This window comes from Stigmatopora nigra, chromosome 1 (genome assembly GCF_051989575.1).
Source record: "Stigmatopora nigra isolate UIUO_SnigA chromosome 1, RoL_Snig_1.1, whole genome shotgun sequence".
Taxonomy (NCBI): Eukaryota; Metazoa; Chordata; class Actinopteri; order Syngnathiformes; family Syngnathidae; genus Stigmatopora; species Stigmatopora nigra.
The window spans coordinates 7159915-7178842 of record NC_135508.1 but is presented as its reverse complement, the minus strand read 5'-3'; the positions used below and the strand labels follow the sequence as shown (position 1 = coordinate 7178842).

Below are 18928 nucleotides of genomic sequence, written 5' to 3'. Positions count from 1 at the left end.
AGCACCTTGAATTTTACTTTCATCTAGGATTGAATCATCTTTTCCCTTAATCCTGGCTAGTCTTTTCTTCCTGATGTCTTCCAAAATATCCCCACAGCATGATGCTGCCACCACCAAGAGTTTAATGATGGTTTCATCAGACTGAAACTATTCGTTGTTGCATGGTCCAAGAGCCACTTTTACACCCATTGGAAACCCCACGTGCACTATCATTTGGGTTACTGTACTATCATCATAGTCCTCCTTCGTTAAGGGCTGCAAATATCGTTGTTTTTCTGGAATGTTCTTCCACCTCCACAGGGGACTAATGGAACTCCATTTGAGTGCCCAATCAGTTTTCTTGGTCAGTCCCCGATCTCTTGTTTGCTCAATTTCAGAGTTTGGTAAATCTCAGCAATGTCTTGGTGGTTCTATACTTTTTTCATTTATTAAGTATGGAGGGATTTTTCTATAAATATTTTATTTCTTGCTATTGTTTGTCTTGTTCAATAGTCTTTTCCCTCCAAGTAACATTCCTTATCCGTACATTTTAATTGATATTTTTTTATTCCAAAGACTGTGTCACGTACAATTCCTTGAATAACTTTTTGAAGAGCTGTTTTGTAATAATCGTTAGCAAATAATTGCCCTAATGCCACATAAGACTAATGAAAGAGACTTCACATTTGGAGTTTCCACGGAAACTACACAAATTCCCCATTTTGATGTTTACTGGAAATAGTTTTTTTTTGGCTCAAGTGCAAAAATGGTTTGAATAGTTAAAATTATCTTTGGCATAATAGTGAGATTTTCCATTGGCACTTTTATGGATAATTTACAAATCCTCGTGGAAACAAAAGAAGTACGTTTTCAATGATTTTGCTATTTAACTGAATATTGTTAAATGGACATTAGGGATGCTGTTGTTTGATGAGTTTTGCATTTTGGCGGGCAGAGCAGAGATTAGCACATTTTTGGTGGGATTTCAAATTGTCTTGTGTCTTTTTTTATCATGTTAATTAGTTGGATAAAACTAAATGAAATAAAAAGCAAGCGCAAGAGTGAAGAAGAAATCTCATTATTGCCTGACAATTAACAACATTTTCAAATGATATCTGCAACATTACAACCACCTATTTTGTCTCATCTTTTGTCTTACTTATATTTTTCCTTCAGTTTCATTTGTTTTAATTCATTGTTTAAAAATATGTCTACATAAATTGGATTGCTGTTTGTTTGCTATGCTGTGGTATTTGTTCACATTTTCACAGTCAGTGACCATGTAATTGCTGGTATTTAATAATTGTTTATTAGTTGACACATTTGGAAATGTTTTTTTCTACATCTTAGAAGTGTTGTTGTTGTTTTTTTTTCATGTCTGGTCAGCTACAGCAAAAAAAAAAGAGTAAAAAGAGGAATTCCAGACTTGGTGTTATTGTTGTCTAGCTAGTGCAAGATATGTGGTGAGTGTTTGATGTGTTGGATCAGGATCAGAGGAGTAGTAGTAAGGAGGCAGCAGAACTTGTAACTGTAGTTGTGTCTGAATATATCACACACATCTTGTAAAAGGTATTCTTAGATGAAGTCAGTACCAGAAGAATTGGGCAATAAAATGATGATTGATTTATCAGTTCTACCAATATAATATGGCTCAAAATTTAAGACCAATCTAATGTTAAATGTTTAGCAAGCCATATTGCCCTTAATTTAAAACAATTCCTATTTGTGTTTAGAAGGAAGCAGTCAAGACAAAGAATCTTTCCTCTCATCGATTGTCTCCAAAATGGTGTTTCCTCGATTGTAAGTATCATCACTGTTTTCCATCATTAGTAAAAATTATACAACATTAAGAGTAAGAATTGGAGATTTAATCATTTAAAGGACATTGATAACATGATCGGACGTTTGGTCGCCGGTCTAATGTACTTGGATATTAAACAGTACTTAGATATTAAACAGTACTTAGATATTAAGCAGTACTTAGATATTAAACAGTACTTAGATATTAAACTGTACTTAGATATTAAACAGTACTTAGATATTAAACTCTCTTTCTTAGATATTAAACTCTCATGAATATAATTTTGAGAGCTGGTTTCAACAGTAAACTCTCTGTTACCATTTGACCGGCGACCAAAAGACCAGCGACCAAAAGACCGGCGACCAAAAGACCGGCGACCAAAAGACTGGCGACCAAAAGACCGGTGACCAAAAGACCGGCGACCGAAAGACCGGCGACCAAAAGACCCGCGACCAAAAGACCGGCGACCAAAAGACCGGCGACCAAAAGACCGGCGACCAAAATACCGGCGACCAAAAGACCGGCGACCAAAAGACCGGCGACCAAAAGACCGGCGACCAAAAGACCGGCGACCAAAAGACCGGCGACCAAAAGACCGGCGACCAAAAGACCGGCGACCAAAAGACCGGCGACCAAAAGACCGGCGACCAAAAGACCGGCGACCAAAAGACCGGCGACCAAAAGACCGGCGACCAAAAGACTGGCGACCAAAAGACCGGCGACCAAACGTCCGAGCACCTCTTGATAAATGCATAGTGATTAAGTTGCCCCCACTCCGACTTTTGCGATACTGCTCTCAGTCTAGTCCAGCCTAGTCTTGCTCTGAAGACAAAACGATGAAAAAGGAAGATGAGTTAACAGATTTTAAACAGCCTTTTTGAATTAGTAGGTCTTTTTTTTCCTCAGCCCGCCAGAAGGCTGATTGAACTTTGCAGCTAAACTTTACTTAAATTACGACAAGTTTCATACTTTCAGCTGCTCAGATGGCAGCCCGAGAGACAGCCCACGCAGTTCATTATTTTTTCTTGTTAACAGCTTTTGCTTTATCTGCCACCGTGGGCTTGTGGGGAACTTGTGCCTCCTGATACCGATAAACACTGCTGGCATTCAAAACATTGTCCAACACATTGGACTTTTGTCACAGCAGTCATTATAAGCTTTAAATGTTACTTGTTTAAAATTGGCAGTGGAATTTGCATACTCTCCCTGTGCTCGAATGGATTTTCTCATCCAAAGTCCTCTAAATAGATCTGTTCTAGAGTCAGTTTAAATGCTTGTTTGTCTACATACTATAATATAAATACCCAAATAATATAATACAATTAGATTTACTGTATATTATACCCATGAACGAAAGTTTCGAGAGGTTTTAGAAGAGGAAAATAAAATCCTGGCAACAAATATCAGGAATACATAACAAGCTCAAAAAGTCCTTGTGGAATTTGAGCCCAAAAAAGATGCGATATAGATGGAAACATTGGGAAAACAAAAGTGAGCTCAAAAGAGAGAATGAGAATCATTGTTATCCTGTGAAGGAAAAATTAGTGGATTCAAATGATGCGTTACTCAATAAATACTCTGGCTCACTTTTATGTTGCAAATCTCTGCAGGTTTCCAGCTTTGAGAATATACTGAGTTCTAACCTATCTGATTTTATTCAAGCTAGTTTATTCTAGTTTTAAGGCTGGAATTACTGTAAAGTAAAGAAAAATCTCTGTGAAAAAGAAAGAGAAGAAAGAGGGTTATAGCTCTTTCTTCCAGGCAAAGGTTATTTCTTTTCAAGCACAAATAACTACTCACATATAATAACAAGTTGAACTTGAAAACTCTGCATTTGTCTCCACAGCAACAACAGCGGATCGTTTTTACAGGATTGACAGAGCACAGGTAGGTTTTATCTATTTCGTGAACCCTCGTTTCTTTGTTTTGTTTTTTATCACGCAAATATCAATCGTTTCACCAGGAACATCTGAACTGTGTGTCGGAAATTTCCCACGAGGAACTCTATATCCTCGATCCGGAGTTGGTTGTAACAATGACAGTTGGCACTTCTCCTCCTGCCATGCCTGACCTCGTTCATCCTTCGTCCAGTTTGACCAATAACGGGTAGGTTAACATTGACAGTTGCATTGGTGTCCATTGCACAGAATGAGATTGTGAACTCATACTAGTGTTAGGAACTTATTCCTTACTTTATTTGTGCTGTTGTTGTTGTTTTTTAAATTCACTCATGGTCTGAACCTTTTTTTGGTCATCTTTAGGGAAAGCAGCTTAAATCAGAATCCAAAAAGTGTGTTTGTCTTCCCTGTGGATTCCAGTCTGTCTCCATCGTCGTCTTCTTGCAAGTAAGAATGTATTTTAAGATCTACTTTAATATCTATTGGTTGTCAGTCTATACCAGGGGTAGGGAACCTATGGCTTGGGAGCCATATATGGCCTCTTTTGATGGGTGGATATGGCTCTCAAACTAACCTGTGAGGTAAACTATGGAAACTGCTGGTGAGAAAGCAAAGGAATAGGAGCGTTACGTTGGTATTATGGCATTGACACTACTCCTATCGCCTTATAATCATTTTTTTCAATTACACTCTTTTGCATGGATTTTCTCATTGATTCTCATTGATTAGCAACAATGTAACAATGTTGTCAAAATAACTCAGATACTTTTTGTACTTTAAAAGTGGTAAAGTGACTAAAAAGAGACACATTTTCATGTATGTTGACTTTTAAATTCGGAGCATTGCTCGCAAGGATTAACATTTAAAAAATATGAATTGTTTATGGCTTTTTCCATCAAAAAGGTTCACCACCCCTGGATTATACAGACAGTAACATTTGTTTTCAAAAATGACACACAGACGTATTTCTTTCTTTAAGTGTAACATTTAAATAACCAATTCCTTGTCAGAAATGTCCTTATAGTTCCAGTCATCTTAGAATCACATTGGTACTGAGTTTTCCAGGATTTGGGACTTAGTAAGGAAACCAGAGTAAGCTGAAAAAATGTTCATCATAGTTGTGGATATGATTACAGCGAGTAATTGTTTTTGGAAATGGCACCACCTTCACAGATCCATTTAAGTGCTTGGACATGAAGTAATTATGTCATGAGCACTCGCTTTTAGCCAAGAGCAATAATTTTCCTAACAATTCTTTCATTCTTGGATGTAGCCGAACATAATCTTCATGTTCAAAATGAATACAAAGCAACGTTAGGATTCAGTCTTTTAATCACATGGAGTAACTTTGAGGCTTTTGTAGCATTTTAAAAAACACACCGAACACACAATCTTCCAGCAGGAGGTATACTTTGTATTTGAAGCTTCACAAATAAGTTTCATGATACCATCCATATAGAGTACATAGTGTAGTGGATTCTGTGGGATGAGATTGGCTGGCTCACCCTGAATAGAGCCTGTTAGCTGGTAAAGCCTGCATGAAGTAGGCCTGCATAATTCTCAGGCTTTTTGTGTGTCTCTGCTTGGGTGTAAATATACACTATTTCCATGTTGGTGTATACTGTATGTACATGAATAATTGTGTTTATGCACATTTTCTCCTGTGCATTCATGGTTTTAAGATTGCTCTGCCTCCATATACAATGCAATCACACATGCAAAATAACATGCGCCAAGGTAGCGCTATTTAGTCTTGTAGAACTAAACCATTACTGGTAACTGACATATTTACTGCATATTTCATTCATTTGTTAATGTTTGCTGGAACACATAGGTTCATTGATTTAAAATAGTATTTTTTTTGTTTCAACTTGCGTTTTAATTGAGTGGTTTTGGAAAGGGAAACCAAATGTTTGTTTAAAATGGGATTTGATTTGTTATATGTTTGATATGATAAACTGGGCAAAAAGGGGTTACAGAATTGGGCTTATTGTTGCTTTTTGCTGTTGAAAAATAAAAATGATGCCTAAAGTGAAAAGTAAATCACCACTTTCGGTTTTAGGATCAAATTAAAATGAAGAGTAAAGATGTAAATTAAATTTCCTGATTTTCCCCCTTTCAAATCAATAATTGTAAATTTTTTAATACATTTATTCTGTTTGTAGTTCAAAAATAATTTTATAAAATCTAACAATAGATTAAAAAAGCTAAAATAAACATGGTTTTAGATCTATAAAAAAAAAACGAAATATGCAGGGCTTTTAATCCAGTTCTTTTAATCCATTTATAAAAAATAAAAAAATCGAAATATTATATCAAAAATGGTCTGGCCCACGTTAAATTAAGTTGACATTAAAGCAACCCGCGAACCAATCCGAGTCTGACACCCTTGATTTAGACGCCAAATACAGAAATTGTAAATTTTTGGCGTTAACATAACTTGGTGTTGGCTAAAAGTGGTCCTGGTAATCATAGGAATTGGCAGTTATGATGCTAATTAATGAGCAAATTGGATTCTGGCCACCTGATGCTCACTTTGTGCTGCTACGATTGAAGAAGTTAACATAATGAACAAAACAATGTATTTGTAGCAATGGACTATATTGGCTAATGCGTGTGCGCGAGCATACGTGCATGTTTGTGTTGGCAGTCCGATTTGCAATCCTGAGTGGATCAGGTGGGCGGATGAGGTGCAAAGATGAGTGGTCCGAGAGGCATTTGTGCACTTTGGAGAGAGTGAGAGAGAACGGGAAAGAGAGATTGAAATGGTAATGCGGAAACGAGAAAAAAAAAAAAGTTGATGGCGAGGGAAATGAAATGCATGTCAGAGCTCTTGAATCCCATCGTTTTGCTGTCTTTCGATGCATGCGCACACACCCTCACTCACGTACAACACACACACACACACACACACACACACACACACACACACACACATAGACAAGCAGTGTAGCAGTTTGCCCACGCTCGGCCAGAGGTGAACAATATTCCTCCCACGGTAATTACATACCTCTCTTAGCTTCTCCCCACTCGGTCTCTCTCACTGACAAACCTACACACAAAAAACATCTTTTTTTTTTAAATTCCATTTTTTTTTGTTTAAATTTATCATTGATCTGGAAATATTTACAAATTCAAATTTAAAAAAAACCTACACTGGTCAAATATTCTTTATATAGTTGATACTATCCCATGGAAGTAAGTGTCAGTATAATAGTTTTAAACTTGTTAGAGGACTGAAACATTTTATTTAATGAGGCTGTATCATTAGTTATAAAATTGACGTTCTGTTCATGACTAAACCTGGCACCTATTGAACCCCCCCCCCCCCCCCAACTTCATATACAGCTTGTTAAAGATTCTTTTTAACTAACTTCCAGCTTTCCCTTGACATTTCAGCAACTATTCGTACTATGTATTTGCAGTTCAACGATTTCAAGACAGTGCTCTCAAATGTAGGGATATATACCAGTACATGCCTAAAGAAATGTACTCTATATCTCATCTGGCTCTTTTTTTTCTTTTCGGATCACTGAGTTGCTATACTAATCCAACTTGCAAGAGTAACTCAAAAGGAAGCTGACCCGTTCACCTTCTACTTAATTAGGCATTGGAAATAAAATGTTAATATGACCAAAAAATAAAAAACTCAGGAAAAAAACTAGTGTCAGTGAACATAGCATAACTGAAAAAATAGGAAGTGAATAGTTATGGATCTCCAGCAACTGTTTTTATGGAGGCGGAAAGTGTTTATGTCACTTATTGCCCTGTGGTGAAGCTAATGAGGTAGTTGAGGTTTAACCCTTTTCAAACAGAGCTAAATAGAAGTATACTAAAGTTGATACCATACTCTATAATAATGATATAATAATGATCTTCTGTTCTTCTGTTGATTTTAATTATTCTGGTTCTAAAGCCCATTTGGATTTCTGATGAAACGCATCCCCTTTAGGGTATTTTATATTTAATGCCTTGGAAATTCTTTTGTACTCTTCGACTACCTTTGAACATTAAGATCACTGCGATTTCTTCTAAAGCAGGGATGTCAAACATACGGCCCGCGGGCCGGATCCAGCCCGTCTGGTGGTCTGGTACGGCCCGGGGAAGAAAGCTGCATTGTATAAAAAAATGAATTTTCTTTAAAATGTGTAGTTCTTCTAGCAGTGCATGTACAACACACTTAAATATATGTTTAACTGTGTAAAAGTGTTGTTAAAATTGCACATACTTTATTTTGGTTCTTATGTTAGTTTCTTGTTCATAATATATTGTTCATAATGTAAAAGGAAAAATCTGTTAATAAACATTTTGATAATTTACTCATTCTTTGCCCTAATTATTAGTATTAATGACTAATACAAAGGAAAAAAGTGGGCTTATTGTTAGTTCTATGTAATTTTGCAATGAGTTTACTGGTCCGGCCCACTTGATCTCAAATTAAGATGTATTTACCCCTGTTCTAAAGGTTTCTACGGATATTGGCTTGTGCTGTTTGCTTTACCGACAACGTTAGGATAAAAAAAGAGTATTTCATGGTTAAAGTGTTGCCTTTTTTAAAGAAAATAATCGTCCAACCTGTTGAATAATTCCTAAAACGGAAATTTAAAATGCACAGATTACCTTTTTCTTTATTGTTTTCAATATGGCAACATAGCAATGTGTAAGTACTTTCAAAAAATCCTCTCTCAAGTGTTGTCGCTGTCCAGCAAGTTCATACAGTTTGTAGAGAACCTTGGCCTAGATTTTATGAATGTTGGTTCTGCTCTACTGAACCATACTATTTTATAGCCTGTGCAACCTAGTTCTATCAATATGACATGTTCCTAGGACTTAATCCTTTTTTTAAAAAATTGAGAGTTAAAGCTTAACTTTCTCGCTTTTTCTCGTTTACAATTTTAAAACGTGTTTTCTGTTGTGCTGTTTGCTTCGCTTATAAATGTATTCAGGCAATCCTGAGGCGATGTGAACATTCAGTGAATTGATGTTTTACCCATTTTACATTATGCAGTGTTGCCTGCTTTCGTCTTACTAAACTAAAAAATGCACTGAGTAGCACAGGTGGTGTACTTTTGGCAGGCATTTGCAACTTATTTTTACAAATTATTAAGTGCTCGAGTCTGATGCCAATTGGACGTGATTGCCAGTTTGATTGTTGAGTAGAAGTGCTCCTTCAGTTGAACCATGTTTATTGCTACTACTGCCTGGTTTTCCTCTCATGTCATTGTCTTATTAGTGGACTCAAATGGCTTTTTGAGTAGCTTTTATTTAAAAAAACAAAAACAAATTGAATGTTGATTTGAAGTGCCTTCATACTATAGTGAGTGTCTTGCATTTGAGTCCATTTGTTCATCATGTTTGATAAGAACAAGTACTACATTGAGCTATGCTAAAGACGTTATTCTACGGATATTATTTAAAAGGCTCCAAATATGAAATTTTCTAGATTTTTATTTTTCAGCATGGCCATGGGCCTGTGTTGTTCCTTAAATAGAATCACTGAGACTTTACAGATAAGCGAGAGATACTGCCGTAGGGTCCTATTTTTTTTTTTTTTTTTTTTTTAAGATATCACATGTGCACGGTGCTCGGACGTTTGGTCACCGGTCTTTTGGTCGCCGGTCTTTTAGTCCCTTTTGGTCGCCGGTCAAATGGTGACAGAGAGTTTACTGTTGAAACCAGCTCTTAAAATTATATTCATGAGAGAGAGTTTAATATCTAAGAGAGAGAGTTTAATATCTAAGAGAGAGAGAGTTTAATATCTAAGAGAGAGAGAGTTTAATATCTAAGAGAGAGAGAGTTTAATATCTAAGAGAGATAGTTTAATATCTAAGAGAGAGAGTTTACTATCTAAGAGATAGTTTAATATCTAAGAGAGAGAGAGAGAGTTTACTATCTAAGAGAAAGAGTTTAAGATCTAAGAGAGTTTAATATCTAAGAGAGAGTTTAATATCTAAGAGAGAGTTTACTATCTAAGAGATAGAGTTTAATATCTAAGAGAGAGAGTTTACTATCTAAGAGAGAGAGTTTAATATCTAAGAGAGAGTTTAATATCTAAGACAGAGTTTACTATCTAAGAGAGAGAGTTTAATATCTAAGAGAGAGAGTTTAATATCTAAGAGAGAGAGTTTAATATCTAAATACTGTTTAATATCTAAGTACATTTGACCGGCGACCAAGAGGGACCAAAAGACCGGCGACCAAACGTCCGATTGCAGAAAATTAGTGCATTGTGTGGGCCAAAATAAACCATGTGGCCAAAAAGTTATTGTGGGTCTCTGCTGGACAATTGGATGGGTAAAAATTCTTCTAGGTTTAGAGAGAAGCTTGGTGTATGTCACACTTGGTTAATAACATATCTGTCTTGCAGTCCAAAACACTTTGTGTTCCTTTTAGAACTAGACTATGGACTTCCTATCTTCCATTTTGTCTTCCAATAGTGGGAGTGTGTCACGATCATTTTTAAATGTATGGGGATGTAGTCTCTTCAAGCACACTTTGTGTTTTCCTTTTAGGATGAACAGTGAAAGCTCTGCCTCAGCACTGAGTTCAACACCCGAGGGTCGGCAACTACGAAGGTTACTCAACAGTTGTTATAACATTACATCGTTGCGGACTCGGAAACCATTCAGTCTTTTTAATTTATTTTGTCTCATGTTTTTATAACAGGCAAGGTTGTATCCAGCGCTCCATTGTGGCTAATGATGAGCTTAAAACAGTAATGAGGTCTGTACACTCAATGTTTGTCTTTTACATAAAGTGCTCTGGTGCAATTTATTTTACTACAAATAATCATTAACTTTTTAGTATAAGGGTTAAAAAAATGTATGTTATATTGCCTGCTTGCCAAAAGCACTATTTTCTCTGCTATTTTGAAACTGAATTTTGTATGTTGATGGGAGAGATGGGAAACTTTGATCATGAGGCCCACATATTTTATCTATATATCCTTCAAACGTGGACTAGACTGTGAATAAGTACCCCCAGTATTGCCGTTTATTTTTTTAGATGGCTAGAAAAAAATATATATACGATGCAAATGAGTGCAACTCTATATTATGATTTTTAACTACTCATTATTTAACCTTTATAGGGCACCTATTAGCTGCCGTTGACGGAACTAGACTTCCACTCCATTTTGGCTAGGAGAGGCTGGCATAGATTAATTAGCTATGAGTTAAATCAGTGGTATCAAACATACGGCTCGCGGGCCGGATCCGGCCGTCTGGTGGTTTGGTATGGCCCGGGGAAGAAAGCTGCATTAGTGTTTTAGTACGTGCAGACAACATGAATTGACATTTATTTATGTTCCTATGTTATTCTCTTGTTCATAATGTAAAAGGAAAATTCTTTTAATAAACATTTTGATAATTTACTCAATCTTTGCACTAATTATTAGTATTAGTGACTAATACAAAGGGAAAAAGGTGGGCGTATTGTTAGTTCTATGTAATTTTGCAATGAGTTTACTGGTCCGGCCCGCTTGATCTCAAATTAAGCTGTATTTGGCCTGCAGACCAAAGGGAGTTTGACACCCCTGAGTTAAATACTGTTTTGAAAAAAACAACGTAGGTGTTTTTGGGGCCTATAGCACTTTTTTATACATTTTAATATCATGAATTTTGTTCTAAGTAGCAATCCTCAATTTAAATTGCAAATAAATATCAAACACAATATGTGATTGTGTTTCTGCAGACATGGAACGGATCAAAAGTCAAGTGATACAGGGAAAGAAGAAGAAAATGGTACGGCATGCACAGATACAAAGTTTGCACAGAATTGTGGTTGATTTACATCTCACCTGACATTCAACTTCATGACACCATGTTGTCTCAGTGAATAAGAAAGTGAAAGCAAGTGAGCTTTTTTTGGTTCACTTTGCTCCTTTCTCTCTCGTGGCATGCAGTGTGCTTCATTGGTCGATTTTTAACTTTAAAGGTGGCAGCATCACACATTCTGAATTGGCCGGGTTCATCAATCACCTGGTAGTTTGGATATCAAATTATTTCAAGCGAATCCCCAAACTCACAATTCTGCCAATTATTTTCCTTGTGTCATACTTAAAAGTTTTTTTCTTTTTTGAAGCGGCAACAAAATTAGATACCTTCGGCTTCCATTCTATGTTTTTTTTAATAACATGCTCTTTCTTAGACAATTACATTAAAATATTACTGGAACAATCACATATTGAGTGTCCGTCAGATTTTAGGGTGCACATCTGTGATAATTTGAGGGGGGGGGATACAGTAATCCCTCGATAATCGCGGTAAATGTAGACCAGACATGGCCGCGATAGACAAAAAAACGAAAAAACACAAAAATTAAGTTAAAAAAAATTCCCCCAGAAAAAAAAAACGCGATGTCGGGAAACCGCGAAAGTTGAAGCCGCGATATTCGAGGGATTACTGTATTTCCTCTGTTGTGTATGGGTGTATATGTAGATCCTCAATGAATTCAAGTAGAGTGGATTGGCCTTTCAAAGAAGCCTAATTGTGTTTATAAAAGACGCTAACACTCTTGACCTATTGATATTCATCACACACCGTCTATCTCAGCGTTTTCATGTTTGCTAGTTTTTGACACTCACTGACAGATCCCATAAGGTCAGATAGGTTGCATCAAACAGAATTGTTCACTGGAGCGTGTGACATGTGAATGTGTGTGCTGCACTTTTCTTTATATTGGACCTGTCTCTTGCTAGGGTATATCTTTCATACCTACCAACAATGGTGTTAGTATACATGTATATATATACATATATACATGACACATATTGAGGCGTAGGTGCTAACAGGTCGCCTACGTTTGCATTATAAAAATAATTACAATGCATTTGTTGATTAATTCATTGGATTGCGGGGGGCTGGAGCCTTGCCCAGTCATGGGCAAACTGCGGCCCGCGGGCCACATACGGCCCATTAGGCTTTTTAATCCGGCCCGCCGACGTTGTCCAAATATTTTTTTCCCAAGATAGCGCCGTCAGCTAGTGGCATTAGCTCTGTCCACTCTTATTTGTTTTTCGTGTTTTACAGCCCCTCTATCTTTCTTTTAAATTACATTTTAATATTTCTCAATACATTCCTTTTTACTTTGCTTTGTACTTTATACTTTTTACTTTACTTTGTACTTTATACTTTTTACTTTACTTTGTACTTTATACTTTTTACTTTACTTAGTACTTTATTCTTTTTACTTTAGTGATGAGTATGTTAATACTCTCGTCCTTTTTTCTGTTTATGTTTCATATGTACTGTTAACTGATGCACTTTTTTATATGTATCGTATCTTTTGCTGACCCGGCCCATCTGTCCAATTTTTTAAGTCAATGTGGCCCCCGAAAAGGCCGAAAAGTTTGCCCACCCCTGGCCTAGCCTAACCATCTATGGACCGGCAGGTAGTTGCCACCCAATTGCAAAGCACGAGGAGACAAACAACCATTCACTCACACTCATACCTAGGGGCAATTTAGAACGTTCACCCAGCCTAGCATGCATGTTTCTGGGATGTGGGAGGAAACCGGAGTACCTGGAGAAAACCCACGCAGGCCCGGGGCAAACAAGCAAACTCCACACAGGAAGGATGGAATCCACCAGCGATTGTACCCTCGATCTTCTAACTGTGTGTATATATACACACATGAATAAAATACAGAATAAATGTACCAACAGATATTTCTCAGCAGTACAATAAATCAACTAGCAGCCCTTTAATTGGGTGTTTAAGTTATTGGCAAAAAAGTGCAGTGTTTGTAAGCTTATAGCATGTTGTCATTATTTCCCATTAGCCTCCGGCTCTATCACTGACTTATCACACACAAATCGATTCACGCATCCTTGACATCAATAACAATGGAATGCTGAATTTCTTCAGTCTAATGAGTCAGAAATCTCAGGTGCTTTCACTGTGAACCTACAGTTGGTCTTGTAACAAGGAATGATCCAACATTTCTCCTGATTTGTTGTGCAGGTCCAACTTGCAAATTTATAGGAACCATTTGGTTGAGGTTATTGCTGTCAAAGAATCCTCAATCACTAATTATACCGGGTAATAATAAAGGTTCAAGCACCTTTTCTTTACCCTCCACTGTATTTTTTTTCCTTCTCGTCTCAAATGAAGCACATAAAAACATATTTTATAGTTTGTGTGATTTTAAAAAAAAAATTCTAAAGACCATTTGCCAAAATTATTGTCACTTATAAGCAGTAAGAATTTCATTTTAAGGTCACTCTACTCAGAAATCCATTTAATTCAGAGTTCTGTTTCATGTAATTGTATGTGTGTGTCTGTTTATCTTTTATTGCCCTCCAGCTACAAAAGCTCTTAAAGATTTTTTTGTCAGATCTAAGTTTACTGTATCTCTATCTCTCCCTCTCTTCATTGTCTTCCTCATTTTCTTTCCCCTATCTCTCTCTCTCACTCTCTCTCTCTTTCTCTCTCTCTCTCTCTCTCTCTCTCTCTCTCTCTCTCTCTCTCTCTCTCTCTCTCTCTCTGCCTCACATAACTGGATTAGGTCTCTCCTTTTTAGATTGAGGGGCGGTGAGAGCAAGGATTGAGGTCAACCTAATGAACATTCATCTCAGTGCTTTCCTTTAGCTGTACACAGTCTTTGTTTTGACAAAAAAAAGGAGCTGTTGTTGTTGATTTTATACATTTATTCTCGTTTAAAGTCGATTCGGTATGCAGTATCTTTATCTTTTTCCAGTTATTTCACCTCTTATCAAAGAAACTAAAAGCTTCTTGCCCTCACCAATACATTATGTTTTGTAGAAGATGTTATTCTTTGTTGTAGTTGCGATTATTTTGAAGTGCAACAACAATAGCTTTGAGCTTTGTGTTATTTTGATTCGCATGAAATTAATATTGAACATCATTTTGACTAAAGATGAGATTTTTTTTTGCATTGGTAATTTTTTTTGATATGTCATTGTGTTTTTACAGAGTTGCTGATGCAATGCGTAAAGAACAACAATATGAAAAAGGTACGATTTGCTGTGACATGTTTCTACATGTGGTGTACAAATGCAATTTGGATTGTTTTGAAGCAGCATTTAATTCATGTTTCTCTGTCTGCGGGGGGTAAAAGCTTCTGGAGCTACATGATAAAGGATGTGATCTACGATGCGTTGACCAATCAGGCTGCAGCCTGCTGCACCATGCTGTCAGTGCAGGAAGCAAAGAGATGGTCCGCTTTATCCTTGACAACGGTAACTGTGTTTATACACCCCCGTGGAGTCAACATCACTGTAGGAAGTAAACTCATTGGGTATCTTTTTAATTTTGCAGCTCCGAATGACATCATCGATGTGCCGGAACACATACAGTGAGTTTGTGTTTGTTTGTTTTTTCTTCATTAAATGTATCAAATACAGTGTTCCCTCGCTTATCGCGGTTAATGGGGACCGGGACCCCCACAATAAGTGCATTTCCGCGAAGTAAGGGTGCCCCTTCAAAAATGCTTAAAGAAACGCGTAACACGTGCACAAAAGCACCACCAAGCAAAAACATCATAGTAGTCCGGATGGAGGATCTTCTGCAGTTTTTTTGCACGTAAGAAACATCGTTATTGGGAGTTGTGAACATTGTTTTTTTGGGCGGTGAAGATGCGCCTGTAAACAGCCAGGACGTCATCAATGCCATTCCTGAACTCTCACCATGTTATTGACCATTTCTTTGATGCAATTACTAATTCTTATTGAATATTTTGTTTCCACCTCTTGTAAGATGATGTTATTTATAATTTTAACTTAATATCTTTACATTTTTTACATATTTTTTTCTGAAAAATATCCGCGAAGCTCTGAGTCCGCGATAGCTGAAGCACAAAGTAGCGAGGGAACACTGTATTTGACCTGAAATATGAACATAGCCAAAGTTAAGTTACCAAAAGTATAGGCAGTTTGACCAATGTTGATTGACACCAGATAACAATACAAATGTTAGAGAGTTGTAAGAATTTCGTCTTGCTTTTTTGTCTCCTACAGTGGTGAAACAGTTCTTCATCGAGCTGCATCGCTGTGTCACAGAACTATCTGCAATTACCTGGTAAAAGCAGGAGCTTCGCTGATGAAAACTGACATGCAGGTTGGTGAAGAAAAACTATGTTATATAGTTATGCATTAAATCCTGTCACTCATGGCGGATTCATGTAGAAATCCAATTTTATGGGATCTATTCACATCAAAAATATAGGTTAGTGGGTTGCAGTGCCATGCTTGTAAACATTCCTGTGAATTTTCCTACAAACAACCAGTGGTCAAAGATTGAATCCAAGTTGCAGATGTAGAAAAATCTGGACTTTATTGACTGTCTGTTGGAGAGACGCTAGTTTACTTGAGTGACTGTCAAGAATCCCTGGAGCAAAACACCAAAGCTCCAAACTGCTCAGGGCTGTTTCATCTCTACCTTTCTCTAATGTCCGGATGCATTTGTTTCTTTGTACTGCAATGCATGCAGACTTTAGTGAAGAGTGTATGGAAAGTCACATTCATTTGCATAGCACTATTCTTACACAAGGTCAATCCGCACCGCTCTATGGAGTAAAAAAATAAATAATTTTTAAGAAGCGAAGTGAGAGAAAGATCACAATGTGCAGAAAATAAAAGCACATCAAATTTCATTTTCATTATATTTCATTTTCTGAATGCTTTATCCTCACCAGGGTCGACAAACAACCAATCACGCTCACACTGATACCTAGGGCCAATTTAGATTGTCCAATCCGCTTAGTTTACATGTTTTTGGAGGAAACTGGAGTACCCGGAAAAAAACCCACACAGGCCTGGAAAGAACATGCAAACTCCACACAAGTGGACCGACCTGGATTTGAACCCAGGACCTCCAGTGTGAGCCAGACGCGCTAAACACTTAATCACCGGGCCGCCCCACATCAAATTCAAATAAAAAATAATTTTGATCTTTGAAAAACAGATAAAAGATAAAAACTGCCAATTTAAGGTTAGGAAAATCAATAAGATTTTTAAAAAAATGTATTCCAATGGTGATAAGTACATAAAAATTAATGAACCACAGGTACAAATCCCCACTAGGGCTCCCAGAAGAGGGATTACAGTTGCCAAAATAAATGGTTCAGCTCACAAATATACAACGAACATTGAGCCTGAAACACAAACAACGACGCCGCCGTGTAGCCTCACGCACTATTAATCACAAATCTAACAGGGCTGCAGTTAGATGTGTGATTAGATTAGAGTCAAGGGTATCTCCAGCAAGGATGTGTGGACAAATATTCCTAAGAAATGAAAAAAATAAAGACCCATGACTCTTAAGGTATGAGTAAAAACTCATAAAACCACTCTCTCCTTAGGGTGATACCCCAAAAAACCGAGCCGAAAAGGCTGGCGACGCCGAGCTGGCAGTTTACCTGGAGAGCTGTCAGCACTTCCAGATGATCCAGAGGGAGGACCAAGAAACGGCCGTTTAAGTATCTTCGGAACCAAAGTGCTAAAATCTGCACAGTAAGAGTGGAGCTGTGCCAAAAGTGATCACATTGAGGAAAAGTAATTCACATATTTTCCAAGAAATATCTCAGGACACTGTATTTCCTGTAGGCTCAGTATATCAGGGATGACCAAGTCTGGTCATCAAGAGCCCCTATCTAGTCTGTTTTCCATATATCTGCCTCCACCAACACACCTGAATCAAATAATCAATAATCAAGCTTCTGAACAGCTTGCTGATGAGTTGATCATTTGATTCAGGTGTGGTAGAGGAGAGAGATATGGAAACTGGACTGGATAGGGTTTCTGGAGGACCGGACTTGGCCACCACTGCAGTATATCTAGAACAATTTGCTAATATCTTGTGACGATGGCTGAAGTTGGAGTCAGATCACCAAAAAGTATGAAATAACTCATGTTTGATACTTCAAAATGTATTTTTTTTAATATAAAAGCACATTCTCCTTTAGTAACTCTTGTTAGTCCGTCAAGCTCTGCGACTCTTGGTTCTCAATATGCAGTGGAGGCTAATTATTGAAAATGGAAACATTTGTAGCGAAGGGGAAAACTGAAGTAGTCCTACTCAACAGCGCACAACCTTGCCTAGTGGTTTGATTTATAGCAGGTGTAAAGCTCAAGAAAAAAATCCAAACTACTGGATCGAATCCGATCTTGTGACCAAATTAGGTACTCTCTTGATTCTCTAAAAATAGCCGTATCGGGATCTGAATATCGGATCAAGACATTACTAATCCTTGCAATGAATCCTACTCGACAACACCAACGAGTTCAATGTTTTTTGCGTGTAAAGCAAATTAGGAAAAGCAGCCAGTTAGTTAAACCGCTGGTGTTATCGAAAATGTTTGTTTTGGACACCTCTACAGTTGTTTTCAGCTTTGGGAAGGGAGAAAAAACACTCTTAGATATACTCTCGCACTATTTTGTGTCGTATTTAGATCATCCATAGGCAGATTTCCTCACCATTTTGGACGTTTGAAGTATTTTGATCCTCTTCCGTGACATTTTGATGGAAGTTGGAGGCGTACAATGAGCTTGACGGACCGCGCTCACTAACAAACGTTTTTTATCAGGGCACAAGAATGGTCGATGGCTATTTAAGAAAGTAGAGTTTGCGAAAAGTCAAATACTTCAATAGATTTTGCCAGGAAGGGGCCACTATGTTTTGTTTGTTTGGACCCAAAATTTCTCTTCACATGACTGACTAAGCAGGAATAGATAGAAAAATAGACGCCTAATATAGCAAGTGTGTTGCTATTTTAGTTGTATTTTTGTTGTTGCCTTTTATACTTGTGTGCATTCTGCATAGTAAATTATTTTATATGTTGCTTGTAAAGCAGCTAGCCAAATACTCACGTACCAAAAAAGATGGCTCATGTTTTTGTTTGAAATGTTACCATTTGATGTTAATGTCTTTAAGTTACAACATCATTTATTTGTATTTATACTACTATCTTTCAATTAAGTTGATACACTGGTTGTGAGATATTTTATATGTCGTTTTTGTCGTATCTAATGAGTGTAGTTAATAAAATATTTTCAGCGTTTTCATTTCCTGGTTTTGGTTAGTCAAAACAAAACGTGACTGTTAAATTTTCCCCAAAAAATTCTAAAGATATTAGGCTAGAGAAAAACAAAGTACCGTATTTTCACGACTATAAGGCGCATTTTATGGCGCACTGTCTATTTTGGAGAAAATTTAAGACTTTTAAGTGCGCCTTATAGTCGTGAAAACATGGTAATTGCTATTGACTTCCAGGTATGAAGCACTCACTACA

The 18928-nt window shown here is 37.1% G+C and overlaps 1 protein-coding gene across 6 annotated transcripts in view; it reads left to right on the top strand.

The window, feature by feature from the left end:
* Positions 1–18701, top strand: part of LOC144180878 (diacylglycerol kinase zeta-like) — a 48073-nt gene extending 29372 nt beyond the window's left edge. For all 6 annotated transcript variants that reach the window (XM_077710849.1, XM_077709026.1, XM_077730066.1 and 3 more), the window contains 12 exons: positions 1713–1779; positions 3627–3667; positions 3744–3886; positions 4042–4125; positions 10191–10253; positions 10345–10401; positions 11371–11420; positions 14614–14654; positions 14759–14879; positions 14959–14995; positions 15657–15756; positions 17000–18701. In XM_077710849.1, coding sequence (XP_077566975.1) covers positions 1713–1779; positions 3627–3667; positions 3744–3886; positions 4042–4125; positions 10191–10253; positions 10345–10401; positions 11371–11420; positions 14614–14654; positions 14759–14879; positions 14959–14995; positions 15657–15756; positions 17000–17116 — 921 coding nt within the window. In that variant the 3' untranslated portion in view covers positions 17117–18701. The remainder of the gene's footprint in view (positions 1–1712; positions 1780–3626; positions 3668–3743; positions 3887–4041; positions 4126–10190; positions 10254–10344; positions 10402–11370; positions 11421–14613; positions 14655–14758; positions 14880–14958; positions 14996–15656; positions 15757–16999) is intronic.
* The last annotated feature ends 227 nt before the right edge of the window (positions 18702–18928 follow it).